The sequence below is a fragment of the Sus scrofa genome, chromosome 14 (genome assembly GCF_000003025.6).
Source record: "Sus scrofa isolate TJ Tabasco breed Duroc chromosome 14, Sscrofa11.1, whole genome shotgun sequence".
Taxonomy (NCBI): domain Eukaryota; kingdom Metazoa; phylum Chordata; class Mammalia; order Artiodactyla; family Suidae; genus Sus; species Sus scrofa.
The window spans coordinates 24,385,360-24,406,399 of NC_010456.5; the positions used below are offsets into that span (position 1 = coordinate 24,385,360).

The 21,040-nt window shown below is 45.5% G+C and overlaps 1 protein-coding gene and 1 long non-coding RNA gene across 8 annotated transcripts in view; one reads left to right on the forward strand and one right to left on the reverse strand.

Annotated features, from left to right (window-relative positions):
* LOC110256876 lies at positions 670–10,726 on the reverse strand. 2 transcript variants are annotated; one of them, XR_002338948.1, is made up of 6 exons: positions 10,327–10,461; positions 6,144–6,319; positions 5,622–5,749; positions 5,310–5,494; positions 4,632–4,684; positions 670–3,264 (listed from the first exon to the last, which is right to left on the reverse strand). It is a non-coding gene; the product is annotated as an uncharacterized LOC110256876 (long non-coding RNA). The 2 variants fall into 2 exon arrangements; XR_002338947.1 differs by having other exon boundaries at positions 670–5,494; positions 10,327–10,726.
* The window catches only part of RIMBP2 (RIMS binding protein 2), a 327,445-nt gene continuing 315,838 nt past the window's right edge, over positions 9,434–21,040 (forward strand). Inside the window, exons 1-2 of one of the 6 annotated variants that reach the window (XM_021074265.1) lie at positions 9,434–9,688; positions 17,868–17,974. In XM_021074265.1, coding sequence (XP_020929924.1) covers positions 17,915–17,974 — 60 coding nt within the window. In that variant the 5' untranslated portion in view covers positions 9,434–9,688; positions 17,868–17,914. Of the gene's footprint in view, positions 9,689–10,571; positions 10,768–17,867; positions 17,975–21,040 lie in introns of those variants that run through there. The other 5 variants (XM_021074266.1, XM_021074263.1, XM_021074272.1 and 2 more) reach the window with 5 other exon arrangements.

Genomic DNA, 21,040 nt, shown 5'->3' on the forward strand with positions numbered 1-21,040 from the left:
ATTTTTATAGTCCACCACAGTTGATTTATCCATTCACAGACATTTGAATTGTTTCCAGTTTTGGCTCTTAGGACTAATGTTGTTAGGACCTTTTGTGCACATCTCCTTCTAGAGACATATGTTTTCATTTCTCTCGGGTAGGTTCATAGGCATGGTATTACTGGTTATATGTAAGTTTATGAGAAACTGCAAACCAGTTTCTCCAATGCTGTACATTTTTCTTTCCCCTCAGCTGTGTATAAGGATTCCAGATTCTCCACGTCCTGACACTGCCTTTTTTTTTCTTTCTTTCTTTTTTTGGCTGCACCCATGGCGTATGAAAGTTCCCAGGCCAGGGATGGAGTTCGAACCCGAGTCCTCGTAGATATTAGTCGGATTCTTAACCTTCTGAGCCACAATGGGAACTACTGGCTTTGGCTTTTAGGGAAGAATTTTAATTAATTAATTTATTTATTTATTGCTTTTTGGGTCACACCTGCAGCATATGGAGGTTCCCAGGCCAGGGGTCCAGTTAGAGCTGCAGCTGCCGGCCTGGGCCACAGCCACAGCAACACAGGATCCGAGCCACATTGTGACCTACACCACAGCTCACAGCAACACCAGATCCTTAACCCACTGAGAGAGGCCAGGGATCAAACCTGCATCCTCATGGATACTATTTGGGTTTGTTACCTCTGAGCCACAATAGGAACTCCTAGGGAGGTGTTTTTAAAGACCAGGTGAAGGAGAGGGTCACAGGGAAGTGATCAGCTGGTGCACATCTTTCTGATTGGTTGATGATGAGGTAAGTGAGAGTCAACATCATCTGGCTTCTAGTTCCAACCAGCCTGGGGGGGAGTCTAAGTGCTGGTGGGCAGCACACACTTAACTTCTTCCACCTGGTGGGAGTTTCAGTATCCGCAACACAGTTCAAGGATATGGCTGGGGTGTTATCTCTAGTCTTTGAGGAGGAACTATAGGTCCTTGATTTTCTTTTATGGCTCAACTATTATTATTTGGTCTTGCTTGATTGCTTTTATTTTTTTTTCATTTTTTAAAGTTTTATTGAAGTAGTGTTGATTTACAAGGTTGTAATAATTTCTGCTGTGCAACGAAGTGATTCAGTTATTCATGGACACTGATTGCTTTTGTTTTTTTCTGCATCGCCTCACTTCTCTGATTAAATGTTCTCTTGGGAACTCAGGGAAGACCTAGGAGGCTACAGCTTTTCTACACACAAGAGGGAGGTAGGCGACCCTGGAGGGGCAGAGCCTGCTCAGCTACAGGTTTTCTGATTATAGTTCCCGCCACAAACAGGTCTAGCTTCCCTGGCCTCTGAGAATTCTGTTTATTCTCTTGCTGGTCTTTGGGCTCCCTGACATCCATTTTTTTGGGTATCACCCCACCCTTTCTCTGAAAATAGGCTTTTCTTTTTCTTTTGTTTTAATGGGCCACACCCACGGCATACGGAAGTTCCCAGGCCAGGGTCGAATCAGAGCTGTAGCTTCTGGCACAGCCAAGGCAACTTGGGATCTAGGCTGCGCCTACAACCTACAGCACAGCTTATGGCCACACCAGATCCTTAACCACCTGAGCAAGGCCATGGATTGAACCTGAGTCCTCATGGATACTAGTCAGATTTGTTACTGATGAGCCACGACGGGAACTCCTATCACAAGATATTGAGTAGAGTTCCCTTTGCTGTACAGTAAGATCTTGTTGTTTATCAACCCTGTATATAACAGTTTGCGTCTGTTAATCCCAAGGTCCCATTCCTTCTCTCCCTTACCTCTCTTTCCCTTGGCAACCTCGGGTCTGTTCTCTGTCTGGGAGTCTATTTTTGTTCCCAGATAAGTTCATTTGTGTCATATTTGATTCCACATAGAAATGATATCATGTTATAGTTCTCCTCTATCTGGTTTGCTTCACTTAGTATGATCATTTCTAGGTCCATCCATGTTGCTGTGAATGGCATTAGCCCATCCTTTTTTATGACTGAGTAATATTCCGTTGTATACATATACCATGTCTTTATCCTATCCTCTGTCGATGGACACTCAGGTTGCTTCCATGTCTTGGCTATTGCGAATAGTGTTGCAGAGCCATGTGATTTTTTACATTATGTGCAAGAACCAGCCTTGCCTCCAAGAAGAAAAAGGCTGTCTCTGCTTTCTTGAACATGCTGCCTTCTCAAATGTCATGTCACTTCTCTACATTTGATAGCCACACATTTCAGGAACCTAGGAGGGCCCCATCTGTACAACAGGATAGTGTTTGGTGGTGGGTTATCATAAGAAAGTACCACTCAAAAGAATAATTAAAAATGATACATGCAGACTATAATAACTAAGAACAGGTGAGTGTACAAATACTTTCCAAGTTTTCAAGGAATGGCAAAACTTTTCTTTGAACATGGGTCTGCTTACAGAGTCTTCAGTCTTTTTTGATTTTCTGAGCCTCTAATTTATCACCTCCCATTTCTAGTTTCCTTCATGTGGGGTGTGAGCCCAGATATGTTGGGGAAAAATCTGGATGCAGCAACTCAGATTTTTTTTTCCTTTTTTGGCCACCCCATGGCATGGCGGGGGAGGGGGTTCCTGGGCCAGGGATCAGATCCCAGCTGCAGTTACAGCCTGCCACAGGTGTGGCAATGCTGGCCCCTTTAGCCCACTGTGCCAGGCTGGGGATAGAACCTGCGTCCTGGTGCTGCAGAGATGCTCCTGATCCTATTGTGCCACAGCAGGAACTCCAGCAACTCAGATTTTAACTTAACAGTTTTCACTTCTCTTTCCTTTTGTCACACACACAGTGAGCTTATTGGGAGTGAGGTGTCCAGGAGGGAGTCCCAGACCAGTTAGAATGCTTTGTCACTCACTGGCTGGTGATCACAAGTACATTCCAACCTCATGGTCCTGGTTCCTCACCTGGAAGTGTGGGGATTCAAAAAGCTGATGTCCAAGTGCCCCCAGCTCAGTTACTGGGGACTCACAGCAGGTAATTTCAGGAAGGTCCTTTGAAATGCTCTGAGCTACTAATGGAAGGAGATATTCATATAGCTAGAACTAGCATATCATTTTGGTGACGCTCTGGGCTGAAGTTGAAATGGCTTTAAACAACAAGGAAAATTTAGTATTCCACATATTAAGAAATTTGGAGACAGGATAGTTCAAGGTTTTGTTAATTTTCTGAGTCCGTGCCACTGAGGAAATTCTGTTGTGCAGGCTAGTTCTCCTCATGGTTGCAAAATGGCTGCCAGGGATCCAGGTGTAGATCAACACAAAATGTCTACAGAACAGAAAAGAACACAGTATGATTTTTCCTTGTGTCCTTTTTAATGTTCCACTTTCCCCAGTTCTGCCCCCAACAGACTTTCCCTCATATCTTGGTAGCTGAATTGGGAGGCACGCTCATTCCTAAACCCGTGAGAGACAGGAGAAATGCAGTGGCTAGGGTTGGCTTTGATCAAATAAGATTGATCCCTGGGGTCTGGCAGCCAGCTACTGATGCAAAACCGTGTTGTGACAAGAGTGAGATGTCAGTGGAGCAGGTACAGCATCTGCCAGAATTAACCTCAATGGCTGCCTGGAAGCAAGAGAAATGAAAATATGTAAAGGAAAGAGTGGGAACCTCTAAAGTGATGGTTCTTAGCTCCTCAGAGGCCACCAACACGTCTGAGAACCTGTTGAACGCTACCGCCCTTCTCCTTAGAAAAAATGCTGAGACATACTTACTTTATGGAACGGCCTCCAAATACAAGCATCAGCCAATTAGAACGCTTCAGCTTGGTGCTGACCAATTAGATGAATGCCAGCCTGTTACCGACCAATCAGAATGGACTGCGGTCAGGTACCAGACAATGAAAATGGATGCCATACCTAAACGATAGAAATAGAGCCTGTGCAGTGCATCATCCTCCTTAATGCATTCTGTTTGGTCAGAGTCAGCGTTTACATTTTCAAATTAATTTGCCTCCAACATTTGAAAATTGATAGCTTTTCACATCAAGAGCCAGATTTTTGCACCTTTTGACAAAATTGAAGATGCGGTCACGCTGGGCTCACCATTGGAGCTGAGAAGTGGTTGCCCCCTGGAAGAGGTTTGCCACAGTCTCCACCTGTCTCTATCACTGGTCACCTCTCCTGCTTCACTCAGCATTTTGCAACTGCTGGAATTGGCCGGGACTGTCTAGGCAGAAGATATTAGTGCAGTGACGGGGTCCATATGGTTACTATTCTTTGTTTCCCAGTGTGCCAGAATTTTGTAGGGTCAGTTTACTAATTTCCAATGGAAGGGCCCTTGACCACAGCCTTGATAATCCAAGCCCCCCAATCCCAGGCATGGAATAATCCCCAGTGATGTTGTTCTTCCCAGAAGGAAGAGGATTTTTTTTTTTTTTTCCTTAACAGTATTGAACCAGAAAAATGATTGAGGGTGATCACGAAGGATTCCAATTCTGGAACCAGACTTTCTGGGTTTGAATCCACACTCTGCCACTTAGAGTTCTCCTGTGGCACAGTGGGTTAAGGATCCATTGTTGTCACTGCAGTGGCCCAGGGCTGCTGCTGTGGTATGGGTTTGATCCCTGGCTGGGAACTTCCACATGCTGTGGGTGTGGCCAAAAACTAAAAGAAAAAACAGACTCTGCTACTTACTTGCTGTGTGATCTTGAACAAGTTTCTTAGCCTCGCTGCCTCAACTTTCTCACCTGTTAAATGGGATTAATAGAAGGATTAAATGAATAATAAAGATACAGTTCTTAGACCTAACGCATAATGAATATATGTGTTAATTTGGGTTGCTTTTTTAAAAAATCATTTTGTTATTTATTTATTATTATTATTTTGTCTTTTGTTTTAGGGCAGCACCCACTGCATATGGAAGTTCCCAGGCTAGGGATCGAATGCCAGCCTACACCATAGCAATACCATATCTGAGCCATGTCTTCGACCTACACCATAGCTCTTGGCAATGTCGGACCCTTAACCCACTGAACAAGGCCAGGTATTGAACCCGTGTTCTCATGGATACCAGTCAGATTCGTTACCCACTGCACCATGATGGGAACTCCTGTGCTAATTTTTATTATGTGACTTTACTCTGATTTTTTGAGTGTTCTCAATGCGGACTAGGGTTTTGGTGTTACCTTTGCATGTAACCAAGAGGCTCATTAAAATAATTTTCCCCAGACTGGAAACAAAATTTTTCCTCCACTGATGAATTCCTAAAGCAGATTCTCTGTAACTAGAAAAAAAATTGCCAAGTGCTTAAAAATTACAATGAATTCCTGGCTCTGGTGATCATACTGTCAGGAGCAGAGCATGCTGTCACACCTGCTCCGTTTTGCCCATGAGCCATCCTTGGCAGCTGGAGCTTGCCAGGCGCTCTTATCTCAGGTTCACAGACAGCAGGCTCCCTGTGGCAGCTGGGGTCTGAGTTGGTGCGGCTCCCTGCCCCCACAGTGGACCGTCTCATCTTCATGCGCTGGGTGGTCTGCTGTCCTTGCTGCATCCAGGACCTGGGAAATGAGACCTGATGGCAGACAGAAGGCACCGGCCCATGGCAGCCCTCAGCCGGGTGGCTCCAGGCAGGCGACCGCCCAGTCCAGCCTCTGCCCCCAGGATGGTGAGCCTGGAGGTACGAACCTGGAGCAGAGCCAGCAGGTGGGGGTGGGGGAAGTGGGTGCTGTTTCCCCAGGCTCCTGGCTCCAGCTTGTCATGGTGGGTCCTGTGGCTGCTTCTGGGTGGCTGTGCAGAGATTTCAATTGTTCCTGCTAGAGGAGATTTGTGTGTGTGTGTGTTTTTAAATTACAGTATAGTCGACTTACAATGTTGTGCCAATTTCTGCTGTACAGCAAAGTGTCCCAGTCACTTTATGACTTTCTTATGTTATAGTCTATCATGTTCTATCCCAAGAGACTGGATAGAGTTCCCTGTGCTGTACAGTAGGACCTCATTGCTTATGCATTCTGAATGTAATAGTTTGCATCTTCTAACCCCAAACTCCCAGTCCATCCCACTCCCTCCCCTTCCCCCTTGGCAACCACAAGTCTGTTCTCTATGTCTGTGAGTCTGTTTCTGTCCTATAGATAAGTTAATTTGTACCGTATTTTAGATCCCATATAGAAGTGATATCATATGGTATTTGTCTTTCTCTTTCTGACTTACCTCTCTTAATATGATAATCTCTAGTTGCATCCATGTTGCTCTAGATGGCATTATTTCATTCTTTTTTTATGGTTGAGTAGTATTCCATTATGTATAGGCACCACATCTTCTTAATCCATTCATCTGTTGATGGACATTTAGGTGTTTCCATGTCTTCGCTATTGTGAATAGTGCTGCTGTGAACATATGAGTGCATGTATATTTTTGTATTATAGTTTTATCCAGATAAATGTCCAGGAATGGGATTGCTGGATCATATGGTAGTTCTATATTTAGTTTTCAGAGGAACCTCCATACTGTTTGCTGTAGTGGTTGTACCAGTTTACCTTCCTACCAACGGGTAGGAGGATTCCCTTTTCAAGGAGGAGATTTTTGTGGTTTGTTTTGCTTGTAGATAAGAGGGTTTCTTTGCCTTCCCCGTAGCATCAGAACCATTCAGTAGGAGGCAGATTTGTCCATTTCTCTGCTAAGAGGAGGTGTCACAGAGACATGGATAGTGTGCCCACTGAACTGGGACCCCCCAGGAGTATGTCCAGGGTTGAGGGGGCAGAGACAACCTGGATGACAAATAGCAGTCAGCTCAAGATGGGCAGCAGGACTCAGACCCCACATGGACAGATCTGGGCATCTTCTGATCCTATCTGGGCTGTGATGGATTTTTTAAAAATTTTTTTAAATTTGTAATTTTTTTGTCTTTTTAGGGCCATGCTTGTGGCATGTGGAGGTTCCCAGGCCAGGGGTTGAATTGGAGCTGTAGCTGCCATCCTACACCACAGCCACAGAAACATGGGATCCGTGTGGTGTCTGCAACCTACACCATAGCTCATGGCAATGCTGGATCCTTAACCTACTGAACAGAGCCAGGGATCGAACCTGCATCCTCATGAATACTAGTCAGGTTCATCAATCACTGAGCCACGACAGGAATTCTGGATTTTTTTTTTTTTTTAATGAAAGTTCCCAGGCTAGGGGTCAAATCGGAGCTACAGCTGTCAGCCTATGCCACAGCCACAGCAATGCGGGATCCAAGCAGTGTCTGCAACCTATACCACAGCTCCTGGCAATGCTGGATCCCCGACCCATTGAGTGAGGCCAGGGATCAAACCTGAATCCTCATAGATACTAGTCGGATTCGTTTCCACTGCACCATAACAGGAACTCCTGTGATGGATAAAAATCCTAAAAAAGGAGCCGCTTTTCTAGAGAGAAGATTTTGGGACATCTGTGATTCTGAGCTGCTACCGTGGGTGTCTGGACGGTTGTTGGCTGCAAGAAGGGAGAGTGGGCTGCGAGTGGGCTCCGGGTGGAGGGGGTGGAGCTCCCAGTGGAGGGGATGGGGCTCCAGGTGGAGGGAGTGGGGCAGAGCCCAGCTTCAGAGTGGTGCAGGGCCCCTGCTGCTCCTGGTAGAGAAGGTGGGAAACCCTTGCTCTCCGCCTCACTCCTGGTCCCTGTGTGAAGGGAGGTTTCTGCCTCTTTACAACTGGGCACAGGAGTCACAAACTCAGACCCTTTATCCTTCATTTTGTACATTTTGCTGCATTATGCCTCTTAGGTGGTATTCTTTTCTTTTTTCTTTTACAGTCACACCCTCTACATATGGAAGTTCCCATTCTAGGGGTCAAATCACCACAGCCAAAGCAACGCTGGATCTGAGCCACATCTGAGACCTACACCACAGCTCATGGCAACACCACATCCTTAACCCACTGAGTGAGGGCCGAGGGTCGAACCCGCATCCTCATGGAGACTATGTTGGGTTCGTAACCCACTGAGCCACAACAGGAACTCCCCCTTCTTTTTTAAAAAAAAGTTTTATTTATTTTTATTTATTTATTTTGTCTTTTTGCCTTTTCTAGGGCCGCTCCCATGGCATATGGAGGTTCCCAGGTGAGGGTTCTAATCGGAGGTGTAGCTGCCGGCCTACACCAGAGCCACAGCAACGCAGGATCTGAGCCAGGTCTGCAACCTACACCACAGCTCACGGCAACGCCGGATCCTTAACCCACTGAGCAAGGCCAGGGATTGAACCCGAAACCTCATAGTTCCTAGTTGGATTCGTTAACCGCTGTGCCACAATGGGAACTCCCTAAAAAAATGCTTTATTAGGGTATAGTTGATTGACAATACTATAGTCATTTCTGCTGTATAGTAAAGTGATTCAGTTATACATATACACATATCTATTCTTTTTCAGATTCTTTTCCCATGTAGATTATTACAGACTATTGAGTAGAGTTCCCTATGAGATACAGTAGGTCCTTGTTACTTATCCAGTTTATATACAGTAGTGTGTATATGTTAATCCCAACCTCTCTCCCTACATTTATAATTTACATACATACATACATAATTTATCCCTCTCCCCCCAGATTTCCCCTTTGGTAACTGTAAGTTTGTTTCTGAAAATCTTTGAGTCTGTTTCTGTTTGGTAAGTTCACTTGTATCGCTTTTTAAATAAGATACCACATATTAGTGATCTCATATGATATTTGTCTTTATCTGACTTTCTTCACTTAGTGTGATAATTTCTAGGTCCACCCAGGTTGTTGCAAGTGGCATTTTTCATTCTTTTTAATGGCTGAGTAGTATTCCATTGTATATATGTACTGGCGCCTTCGTTATCAATTCCTCTGTTGATGGACATCTGGGTTGGTTCCATGTCTTGGCTATTGTGAATAGCGCTGCCATGAACATAGGGGTGTAGGTATCTTTTCAAATTTTGGTTTTCTCTGGATATATGCCCAGGAGTAGAATTGCTGAATCATATGGTAGTTCTAGTTTTAGTTTTTTAATGAAACTCCATACTGTCCTCCATAGTGGTTGCGCCAATCGGTGGTATATATATATTTTTAAACGGATACACTCATGGCATGTGGAAGTTCATGGTCCAGAGATTGAGTCTGAGTCACAGCTGCAAACTATGCCACAGTTGTGGCAACCCTGGATCCTTTAACCCACTGTGCTGGGCTGGGGATTGGACCCATGCCTCTGCAGTGACCAAAGCTGTTGTGGTTGGATTCTTTAATTCACTGTGCTGTAGTGGGAATTCCAAGTGGTATTCTTTTGATGGGGGAAACACTTTGCTATATCCTGCCTTCCCATAAAAATATGCATATGCCCCTCTTTTTTTAATTTCATGAAACATGAAGCTCTTTTGCTCAACAAATATTTATAGAACACCTACCTGCCAGCCAATATTCTGGGGATACAGCAGTGAATCATCCAGGCAAAATCCCCGCCCCTGCAGGACTTTAGTCCAGAGGAGGTGGACAGGCAGTAAACCACATGATTAGGTAAAATATTTGTGAGGTATGATGAAAGTTTGGGAGAAAAATAAATCTCAAAGGGTAAGGAGTGCTGGTGTGGGGTAATGAGAGAAGATATGACTAAAAGATGAGATCTGAGTGATGACATGGAACAGCTCAGAGTGTGTTCCATTTGGATTTCTGGAGGAAGTTTCCAGACCCAGGAAGCAGCATGTGCAAAGGTCCTCAGATAGGTACATGCCTGGAGTGTTGGAGGCTGGCAGCAGGAGGTAAAGAGAGGTGAGATGAGAGATGATTTTGTGTGCGTGTGTGCATGTGTGGGTTGGGGTGGATGCGTAGGTGGGGACTCAGATCACTCAGCACCCTGTTGACCACTGTAAGAACTTACTTGACTATCTCTCTGGGAGGGGTGGAAAATTGTGTACAGATGATTGATTTATGTCTTAAAAGCACTGCCTTAACTCCTGTGTTGAGACATATCTAAAGGAGGTTGAGGATGGATAGAGAAAGACCAGTTAGGTTATTGAAGTGTCTGGTAGAATACAGTAGGGGTGCCTTTTAGATGTGCATCCTTTAATTTTTACTTTTTAAATTTATTTTTATTTTTTAGGGCCACACCTGTGGCATATGGAAGTTCCCAGGCTAGAGGCTGAATTGGAGCTGCAGCTGCCAGCCTACCTTACAGCCATAGCAACACTAGATCTGAGCTGCATCTGCAACCTATGTTGCAGCTTTTGGCAATGCTGAATCCTTAACCCAATGAGCAAGACTAGAGATCAAACCCTCATCTTTATGGATATTAGTCATGTTTGTTACTGCTGAGCCCAACGGGAACTCCACGTATGTCCTTTTATAGGAAAGCCGCGTCTAATAGCAACTGTTTGGAGATCCCTGGATAAATAAATAAAGGTGCTTACCTTGGGACCCAGGAGACCTGGAGCAGCTCTGAGGCTTTTGGTTCAAGGGCAGGAGCTGGGAGGATTCTCTCCCCAGTCTGGAGGCCAGAGCCAGGGTGGATGGCTCCCTGCGACCACAGCTGCTTTATTTGAAACAGGGTGACTCACGCTTTATGCACTCCCACTTGACGCCCTGCAGAACCCCTTCCTTCGGCAGTCAGATTGGAAAGCAGAGTCGTGAGCAGAGTATTTTGGGTAGCATCCCAGCAGAGGTACCACCAACATCAGACATCCTCTCCTCCAGGGAATGGTCTCCTGCAGAATCTGAATTCCCCGCAGAGTCTCCCAGTCTGGCCTCTGGGACAGCGACAGTGCTTAATCGAGGATGATCCCTCAGGCTGTCGACACCTCCGGGGCTGTTCAGATGGGGCGCTTTCCGTGAACAGGCACAATCCACGAGACGTGAGTGCTTCCAGCCACCCCTACCACCCACCATCCCTCCCACGGAGGGGAATTTGACTCCGCCTACTTCTTCCACCTCTAATGAGGATGTGCTTTCCTTCTGGCCCCTGTTTTCATGATTCAGAATAGAGTCAGGGCCATGGGTGGAGGGGAGGGAAGAAACTGAGGGGAAGAGAGAAGAGAGGCTTGTGTACTAAGTGAGGGTTCCAGCACAGTCCATGGGATGGGAAAACTAGGAACCGGGGACGTGGAGGGAAAACAATCAAGCGAAAAGACCCAGAGGCTGCGGTAATTGAGTAGGAGAGGAAACCAGGAAAGCACTGAAAATCCTTATAAGCTGGGTGCTGGGAAGAGTATTTTTTGGGGGAGGTGGGCTGCTGTGGGGAGTTAGTGAGAGGTTTTGAAGTGAGAAGGGCTGGAGATAGAAGGAAATAAGATGCTCAAAGGGAAGGCTATAACGTCTATACATCTAAAACCATTCCAGAATAAAAAGTAGATTTAACGAGATTGCGATGGATTATGAACGAGATGCTTGAACTTTTCTAGAAGCACAGCTCAAGATGAGCATGGCTTTTTATCCTGCCTGGTTCATGAAGAGCATTTTCCTTATGAGCAGCCTGGTCCACGAGGACCCTGGCCTCCACATAGGTTACACTAAGAGGTCATAACTCTCTGAATTTGCAGAACAGTAAATATGTTTCTTTTTCTTTCGATGACTTACCACACCTGACTTTATATTTGGATTTTGGAGGAAAGAATGAGCTGAATTAGAATAAACCCCAACTGGAGTTCTCTTTGTGGTTCATCAGTAATGAACCTGGCTAGTATCTATGAGGATGCGGGTTTGATCCCTGGCCTTGCTCAGTGGGTTGAGGATCCAGTGTTGTTGTGAGCTGTGGTGTAGGTCGCAGATGCTGCTCAGATCTGGTGTTGCTGTGGCTGTGGCTGTGGCATAGGTGGGCAGCTACAGCTCCGATTGGACCCCTAGCCTGGGAACTTCCATCTGCTACAGGTGTGGCCCTGATAATATTTAAAAAAAAAGGGGGGGGGATAAACCCCAACCCCTAGTCTAGTGACACCTACAGGGTCTCTGGGGTGTACATCCCCGTCTCCTTGTTGGAGCACATCCTCATCTTTTCACCCCTTGTGATTCCTGCAAGGTCCTAAAAAGGAGTCTGAACATCTTGGCAGGGCCACAGAATAATTATCCATCTCCCAGTGACAGAGGGGATTGATAACCTATGACCACTGATCTCAGGCAAGGTTTGCTGTGACCTCCCAAGGAATAGGTTGCGTATTAGCAAAAAAGAAAAGGAACATGAGGGACAGGCAGTGCTTTCAAATCCCTCCCCCCTCCCACCCCATGAAGGCGCCTCATTTGCTTAAAACCCCACTTGCTTGCTCTTTTGTATATCTCTGATTCTGATTAATTAACATTAATGCCTCTGTAGAAAAGAATGACTTCAGAGCAATAACCACCCATGTAATGCATGAACTTCATTGGGATCCTGATTTGAGCCAAATCAAATGTAAATTTCTTTTGCGCTAAACAGATACATTTGAGTGGGTATTAGATGATGGTAAGGAATTCGTGTAAATTATGTTGGATGTGACAAGGACATGGTATTTTGTTAATGAGAAGTCTGTGTCAGGAGTTCCCATCATGGCTCAGTGGGTTAAGAACTGGACATAGCATCCACGAGGATTGGGTTCAATCCCTGGCTTCAGTGGGTTAAGGATCCAGCGTTGCTGCAAGCTGCAGTGTAGGTCACAGATGCAGCTCGAATCTGGTGTTGCTGTGGGTGTGGCGTAGGCCTGCAGAGGCAGCTCAGATTCAAGCCACAGGTGTAGCTGTATAAAGAAAAAAAAGTCTGTGTCAGTTTTAAAAAAAGCATTGAGGGGAGTTCCTGTCATGGCTCAGTGGTAATGAACCTGACTGGTATCCACGAGGATGTAGGTTCGATTCCTGGCTCCACTAGTGGGTTAAGTATCTGGTGTTGCCATGAGCTGTGGTGTAGGTTGCAGATGCAGCTCAGATCTGACATTGCTATGGCTGTGATGTAGGCTGGCAGCTACAGCTCACATTCTATCCCTAGCCTGGGAACTTCCATATGCTGCAGGTGTGACCCTAAAGAGAGAGAAAAAAAAAAAAAGCATCAGGAAGAGTTCCCTGGTGGTTCCACAGGTTAAGGATCTGGCGTTGTCATTGTGGTGGCTGAGGTTGCTGCTGTGGTGTGGTTTTTAATCCATGGTCCGGGAAATTCTGCATGTCATGGGTGAGGCAAAAAAAAAAAAAAAAAAAGCCTGAGTGGCAGGGCCTGGGCACTATCACATCTCCTGCAGCAAATGGAGAGGGAAGCCCCTGAGCCTTACTCTGCCTCCTGCTATCTAGTATTTTCTCCTCTATTGTGTTCTAAAAAAAAATTCTGAGAATGGGCCTCTTTGCTCAGGGGAATCCCTGATGTGGCACAGTGCAGAGGGCATGATCGTGACTAGATGGGCTGTTTAAGCACATGCCATAATGTGGGTTCAGTTCAGGGAACCTGGCCAGGGTACCTGGAAACTCAGCATGCTGCAGTCACTCTTGCCCCCCCCCCCCCCACTCTGGGAAAGCCCACTGGGCAGCGGGTTGCTCTCAAGGCAGTGTTGGCTCCCAGGGCTGTGTTAGCAGGGGAACTGGACTTGATTTCCAGAGGACTCAAAGTTGCTGGTGATGGCTTATCAGGTGTTAGAGATGGTCCTGCTCCAGCCCTGGGCAGGTGGTCCGCAGAGCTGCCTAGAGGTTATTTGAAAATCCAACCACTTAAAAAAAAATACACACACACACACACACACACACACACACACACAATTTCCATTGAAGTACAGTTGATTTATAATGTGTCAGTTTCTGGTATACAGCAAAGTGATTCAGTTATACACATATATATGTATGTATATATTTTTTCTCAGAAAGATTTTTTCCATTATAGTTTATTACAAGGTACTGAATATAGCTCCCTGTGCTAGACAGTAGTTTTTGTTGTTTATCCCTTCTATATAAAATAGTTTGTATCTGCTAATTCTGAACTCCTAATTTATCTACTCCCCTTCCCCCTTGGCAACCACGTCTGTTTTCTATGTCTGTGAGTCTGTTTCTGTTCATAGATGAGTTCATTTGTGCCATATTTTAGATTTCACATAGAAGTGATATCATTTGATATTTCTCATTCTCTGACTTACTTCACTTAGTCTGATGATCTGTAGGTCCATCCATTTTGCGGCAAATGGCTTTATTTCATTCTTTTTTATGGCTGAGTACTATTCCATTGTATATTTGTACCACATCTTCTTTATCCATTCACCTGTCAATGGACACTTAAGTTGCTTCCATGTCTTGGCTATTGTGAATAGTGCTGCTATGAATATGGGGGTGCATGGATCTTTTTGAATTAGAGTTTTCTCCAGATAAATGCCCAAGACTGGGATTGCTGGGCAGTGTCTCTTGCCTCTTTTCTTTGCTACTGTGTATATATATTGTATGTGTGTATGTGTATGTATATGTATGTATACAGGCATATGTATATATTTGTCATTTATGTTATGTGTATATGTATGTGTACACATCTATTTATGTTTATATGTATGTGTCTACTTATGTGTATGTGTTTATATATGTGTATGCATATGTATATGTATACATATTTTTTCTTGTTCCAATAGGGACTGGTTAAAAATATCTTGGTCTCTGAATATTCCCATGTGTCTCTAGCTACCTGAACCACCCCAGCATTTTCACCCTGTCCTGTGTCATTCCGGGCACACCACTTGGGCCTGTCTCATCATGATCTGGGGGATCCCTCCAAATCTTTTGCAGTAAAGAGAGGGTTTGTTCACAAGGTAGCCAATCGAGGATGCAGGAGAATAAGGCTTAAATCTGCCTCCCCAAAGACAAGGGGCTGGGGTACTTATGGGATGAAGGATAAAGCAATGGGGCAGTCTGAGCTGTGGGGAGCATGGAGAAAGGTGATGAGAAAAATGTGCCTCTTTGTTGTTCTGCACAGAGGCAGCTAAGCTACATTCAAAAATGGATGTGTTTAGCATGATCCGAGGGTGGAGTTTTCAGCCCTCTGATGTATCTATAAATCTGTTCTTTTTAGGATATTTTTCCATTATAGGTTATTACAATATAGTGACTATAGTTCCCTGTGTTAGACAATAGGTCCATGTAGGATATCAATTTTATGTATAGTAGTATGTATCTGTCAATCCCAAATTCCTCATTTATTCCCCCCCAACACTTCCCCTTTAATAACCGTCTAGAGAACAGTTTGGAGGTTCCTTAAAAACCAAAAATAGAAATTTTCTTGTGGCTCAGTGGGTTAAGGATCCGGCATTGTCACCACAGAGGCTTGGGTTGCTGCTGTGGCTGGGGTTTGATCCCTGGCCTGGGAATTTCCATATACTGTGGGTGCAGCCCAAACAAATAAAAAACTCAAAAACTCAAAATAGAGCTATCATGATCCAGCAATCCCACTCTTGGGCATATATCTGGAGAAAACCATAATTTGAAAAGGTACATGCATCCCAGTGTTCACAGCAGCATTACTCACAATGAGCAAGGCATGGAAGCAAAAGTGCCTATCAAGAGAAGAATGGGTTAAGAGGATGTGGTGCATAGACACAATGGAATATTACTCAGCCCTAAAAAGAATGATATATATATATGTCTTTAATAGCAACACAAATGGACCTGGAGATGATCATACTAAGTGCAGTAAGTCAGACAAAGACAAATACCATGTGATATCACTTACATGTAGAATCTAAAAAAATGGTATAAATGGACTTATCTACAAAACAGAAATAGACTCACAGACATAGCAAACAATTTAAAAAATTGTAGTGAAATACATAGAACATAAAGCTTATCATCTTGGAGTTCCCATGTGGCTCAGTGGGTTAAGGATCCAGCGTTGTCACTGTAGTGGCTCGGGTCACTACTGTGGTGCGAGTTCGATCCCTGGCTCAGGAACTTCTTCATGTCCTGGATATGCTCCCCACCCCCAATTTACCATCTTAACCATTTGAAGTGTAAAGTTCAAGGGCGTTGAACCGTCTAGAGAACAGTTTGGAGGTTCCTTAATGAAGTGCCACCATCACCACCATCCATCTCCAGGACTCTTTCCTCCCTTTAAATTGAAACCCTGTCCCTGTTAAACACTAGCTCCCCATTCCTTGCTCCCGCCTCTCCGGGGCTGCACCCCAGTTCAGAGGGCTTGCAGCTCATGCTGTATGGAGATGTTCACCTGGAAGGAAAAGTGCAGACTTGTGGCCTCTCCCTGCCTCTCCCCACCCCCTCCATTCACACTCTAGACACACTAGCACCAAGAAAACGCACAGTTTAGGTTGCCCCAGATCAATTAGGAAGAAGCGGTAGCCTCTTTTGCTTTATGTGATGGCATAGCATTTAAAAAAGTTAAGATATTTATCTCACTTTCACTGTTTGTTTACTTGTGATTTTACTTTTTTTTCTTTTTAGAGCCACACCTGAGGCATATGGAAGTTCCTAGGCTAGGGGTTGAATTGGAGTGACAGCTGCAGGCCTTCGCAGCCATAGCAACTTGGGATCCGAGTTGTGTCTGCAACCTACACCACAGCTCATGGAAATTCCGGATCCTTAACCCATTGAGCATGGTCAGGGATCAAACCTGCATCCTCATGGATACTAGTCAGGTTGGTTTCTGCTGTGCCACAACAGGAACTCCCTGTTTACTTGTGATATTAAGAAAACATTCCAGGAGTTCCTGTCACGGCGCAGTGGAAACGAATCCAACTAGGAACCATGAGGTTGCAAGTTCGATCCCTGGCTTCGCTCAGTGGGTTAAGGATCTGGTGTTGCCGTGAGCTGTGGTGTAGGTCACAGACGCAGCTTGGATCCCATTTTGTTGTGGCTGTGGTGTAAGCTGGCAGCTATAGATCTGATTTGACCCCTAGCCTGGGAACCTCCATGTGCCGCTGGTGTGGCCCTAAAAAGACCAAAAAAAAAATCACTGAAATGACCATCTGCAGTGAGTCACACCTATATTTGTAGGACAAGAAATATTACTTTACCCAAGAAGCCCACGTCTGGAGCTGGACTTTCCTAGTTGATCTACAAACTGATTAGGGAAGAATTATGTGACTGCCAGACTGTCCTGTCCGAGACATCTAAGGATCTTGGGAGTGAAGCCTTCGTGCTTCATTCCAGTCTGAGAAATTATACTGACAACCAGGAAGGGCTGGAAATTCTTCTAGCAGTTTGTTTTTGGCTGCACCTGTGGCATGTAGAAGTTCCCAGGCAGGGATTGAACCCATGCCATAGCAGTGACCTGAGCTGCTGCAGTGACAAAGATGGATCCTTAACCCACTATGCCACCAGGGAACTCCATCTTCCGGTGGTTTTTAATTAGTGAGACTCAGCAGAATCCTCTGGGGGAGGTTTGCACCTGTAAGTGCTATGCCTGTCCCTGTAGATTCTGATTCAAAAGATTGGAAAGATGGTCCAGGAGATTCCCGCGCAGGTCAGGGTCACAGACCCCCGAGGAGGGCTGTCTCACCCACCAGGGGCTGAGGCCAAGGTGCTCTCTGAAGCCTGGGCTGACCCTGGAAAGGCATTTTGAGCTATCCCGGAAATGGGCTGGAACGGGAATGAAATCCGCTCCTCAGACGCCTTCCTGGGCCTGAGTGTTGGCTTCCTTGGATTTGCACCCAGGAGGTGCCTTCCAGGGAAAGTTGACCTCCTTAGCTGAGGGCAGGGCAGGATGTGCTGGCTGGGGGTGGGGATGGCACTGCCTTGCCTGGGCTTGCACACTTCCCACCCCCAGACTGTCCTTAAACACCAAACAAATGTTTAAAGATGGTTTGTCGGAGGAGGGGCTGATTGTCAGCATGTCCAGGGTCCCTGTGTCCCTCAGGCTTCTCACATTCTTCCCAAGCTGCAGCCTGTATCCCCAGGCCCAGGGGAAAGCCATCATGTGAGTGATGCTGAGCTTCCTCTTCGTCCCTCTCTTGGTCCCGGGAGGAGCTGAAAGAGGCTCTTGTGTTTTACCTGCATGTTCTGTGCTCTTCATTTCTTACAGGGCACCAGGGGCATTGCCGATGGCCCCAGGCTTGGGTGCTTGTCCCCATGTCTCTCAAGAAGGGACGAGAAATCCGTCGCCACCTCAGGGAAGAGCCTGGGAGATGGGTGAGTGACGGAGGGCCCTGGCAGCTGGGTTGCCCATGTTTTCATGGCTTGATGTGGCTCAGGGGAGTGGTCCCCACCTGGGGTCTAGGAAGGAGGTTGAGGGGAATTGTCAGGGACCCTTTTTAGAATATTTAAAAACCTATCAAGGGGTTCCCACTGTGGCACAGCAGGATTGGTGGCCTCTCTGGAGTGCTGGAATGCAGGTTTGATCCCTGGCCCTGCACATTGGGTTAAGGATCTGGTGTTGCCGCAGCTGCAGCATAGGTCGCAACTGTGGCTCAGATCTGATCCCTGGCCTGTGAACTCCATATGCCAGGGGGTGGCCAAAAAAGAAAAAAAAAAACCTATCAGAGGGAGTTCTGTGGTGGCTCAGCAGGTTAAGGATCGGGCCTTGTCACTGCTGTGGCTTAGATTGCTGCTATGACACGAGTTTGATCCCTGGCCTCGGAATGTCCACGTGGCTGTGGGAATGGCCAAAGAAACCTCTGAGCCTATCCAAAATAATATATTTACGTAAGATAAACCAAAATTATTCATTAATTCTTCTAATCTAAGAATCTACATTTACTTGGAGTTCCTGTCGTGGCGCAGTGGTTAACAAATCTGACTAGGAACCATGAAGTTGCTGGTTCGATCCCTGCCCTTGCTCAGTGGGTTAAGGATCTGGTGTTGCCATGAGCTGTGGGGTAGGTTGCAGACGCGGCTCAGATCCTGAGTTGCTGTGGCTCTGGCGTAGGCTGGTGGTTGCAGCTCTGATTTGACCCCTGGCCTGGGAGCCTCCGTGTGCCACGGGAACAGCCCAAGAAATGGCAAAAAAAAAAAAAAAAAAAAAGAATCCACATTTACAGAGCCTCAAAACTTATAGGTGTGATTGTTTTCTTTCATCTAAATTCTCATCATCATTTGTTTCTAAATATTTAGTGTCTTCAACTTTGGCTTTATAACATGGGTGTTAAGAGGGGTTCTTTTGAACACACAAGGGGAGAGGTTTGCTCGCTTGTTTAGAGAAAACTGAGCTCTCACAAGGGAGACAAAAAGGACTTTTCAATAAATGAAGTTAAACATCATCCTGGGTAGAAAGATTCAATATTTTAAGAGCAAAGTTATTCTTCCACTATTTTTGAAAATGTTGTCCTGTGATTCTCAAATTCATCTGGGAAGAATAAAAAGGATATTTCTGACAAGAGTGAAAAATAAGGAAGGACTTCCCATAAATAATGTTGAAGTGTGTTGTGACATAGTAACAAAACAGGTCTAGGAGTTCCTGTGGTGGCTCAGCAGGTTAAGAACCTGACTATTATCCATGAGGACTTGGGTTTGATCCCTGGCCTTGCTCAGTGGGTTAAGGATCTGGCATTGCTGTGAGCTGTGGTGTAGGCTGAAGATGTGGCTCGGATCTGGTGTTGCTGTGGCTGTGGTGTAGGCTGGCAGCTGCCGCTCTGATTTGACCCCTAGCCTAAGAGCTTCCATATGCTATGGGTGCGGCCCTAAAAAGTAGAGAAAGAAAACGGGTGCAGAGCTGGTGCCAGATTAAAAAAAAAATAGGCAGAAAATAGGAAATCAGTTGGAATGGAATTTTCCAGCAAGGATTGTTAGCAGAACTTGATAACCTGTTCCTCTCCCATCAGTGCCAGCCCCACAGTCCCAATCTGGACCTTCCTTGGGCCTCTTCATCCACCCACAACCCTCTCCTCATTCTTCTGGTTCACTGTTCAGAGGACATCTGAGGCCAGATGGCTTTGGGTTTGAATTCTCCCCACCCCAGGTGTATCCTTGGCTGAATTACTTAAACTTTCCGGGGCTCCATTTCCTCATCCATAAATCAGAGCTAATGAAACTAGGACCTTTCTAGCAAAGTGGGGGACAAACAATAACTACTCAATAAGTGTTCAAGGAGTTCCTGCTGTGGCGCAACGAGATCAGTGCTGTCTCTGCAGTGCCAGGACACAGTTTTGATCCCCAGCCCGGCACAATAGCTCAAGGGTCCAGCATTGCTGCAGCTGCGGGGTGGGTCACAACTGAGGCTCAGATCTGATTTGTGGCCCTGGAACTCCATTTGCTGTGGGGTGGCCAAAGAAGGAAACAAACAAACAAACAAGTGTGCAATTTCCAACTCTCTGTTGAATTCTTCGAATCTGACCTAGACATGACCATTTATTTACCTATTTATTTTTGTCAAGGTGAAACCCATATGACGTCCACATCTTATGAATTTTATTAACCCCCTAAAGTGTACAGTTCAGTGGTATTTAGTGCATTTAAGACCTTGTGCAAACACCACCACCGTCAAGTTCTAACACAGCTCTCTCACCCCCAAAGGAAGCCCACTGGTGGTCACCTCCCCCTGCCCTGCCTGGCCCGACCTCCAGCCCCTGACAACCACTAAATTTACCTCCTGTCTCTATGGGTTTGCTTATTCTGGATATTTCAAGTCATACGATCTGTGTGTTTCTGTGTCCAGCTTCTTTGACTGAATATAATGCTGTGTTTGTTTAGAGGAAACGCATTTCTTTTTTATTTAAAAAATTTTTACTATAGTGTTGTGCCAATTTCTGCTGTACAGCAAAGTGACCCCCCAGTCATATATTCTTTTTCTTCATATTATCTTCCCTCATGGTCTGTCCCAAGAGATTGGATAGAGTTCCCTGTGCTGTACAGCAGGACCTCATTGCTTATCCATTCTAAATGGAATAGTTTTCATCTACTAACCCCAAACTCCCAGTGAATATGTTAAGGTTCTGGATGTGGTGGCGTTATGCCAGTGTCTCATTCCTTCTTGGGGCTGAATAATTTTCCACTGTGTGGCTAGACCACCAGTAAGATTTTTTTTTTAAACCTCCCCTGGTGCTTCTAATAACCAGCCAGAACTGAAAACACTTTTTAAGGCATTTATTGCACCGTCTCTTGCTTTAGTGGAGCAGACTTTGAAGAGTTAAGTGTCACCACATTTGGTTTCAAACTTAATATCCTTTGGGTCTGTGGCCAGCTGTCCATCAATCCATTGGGCCAACCATTCCGGCTTTGACTGGTCTTAAAAGAGCATTGTAGAGGATTTTCCATCGAGGC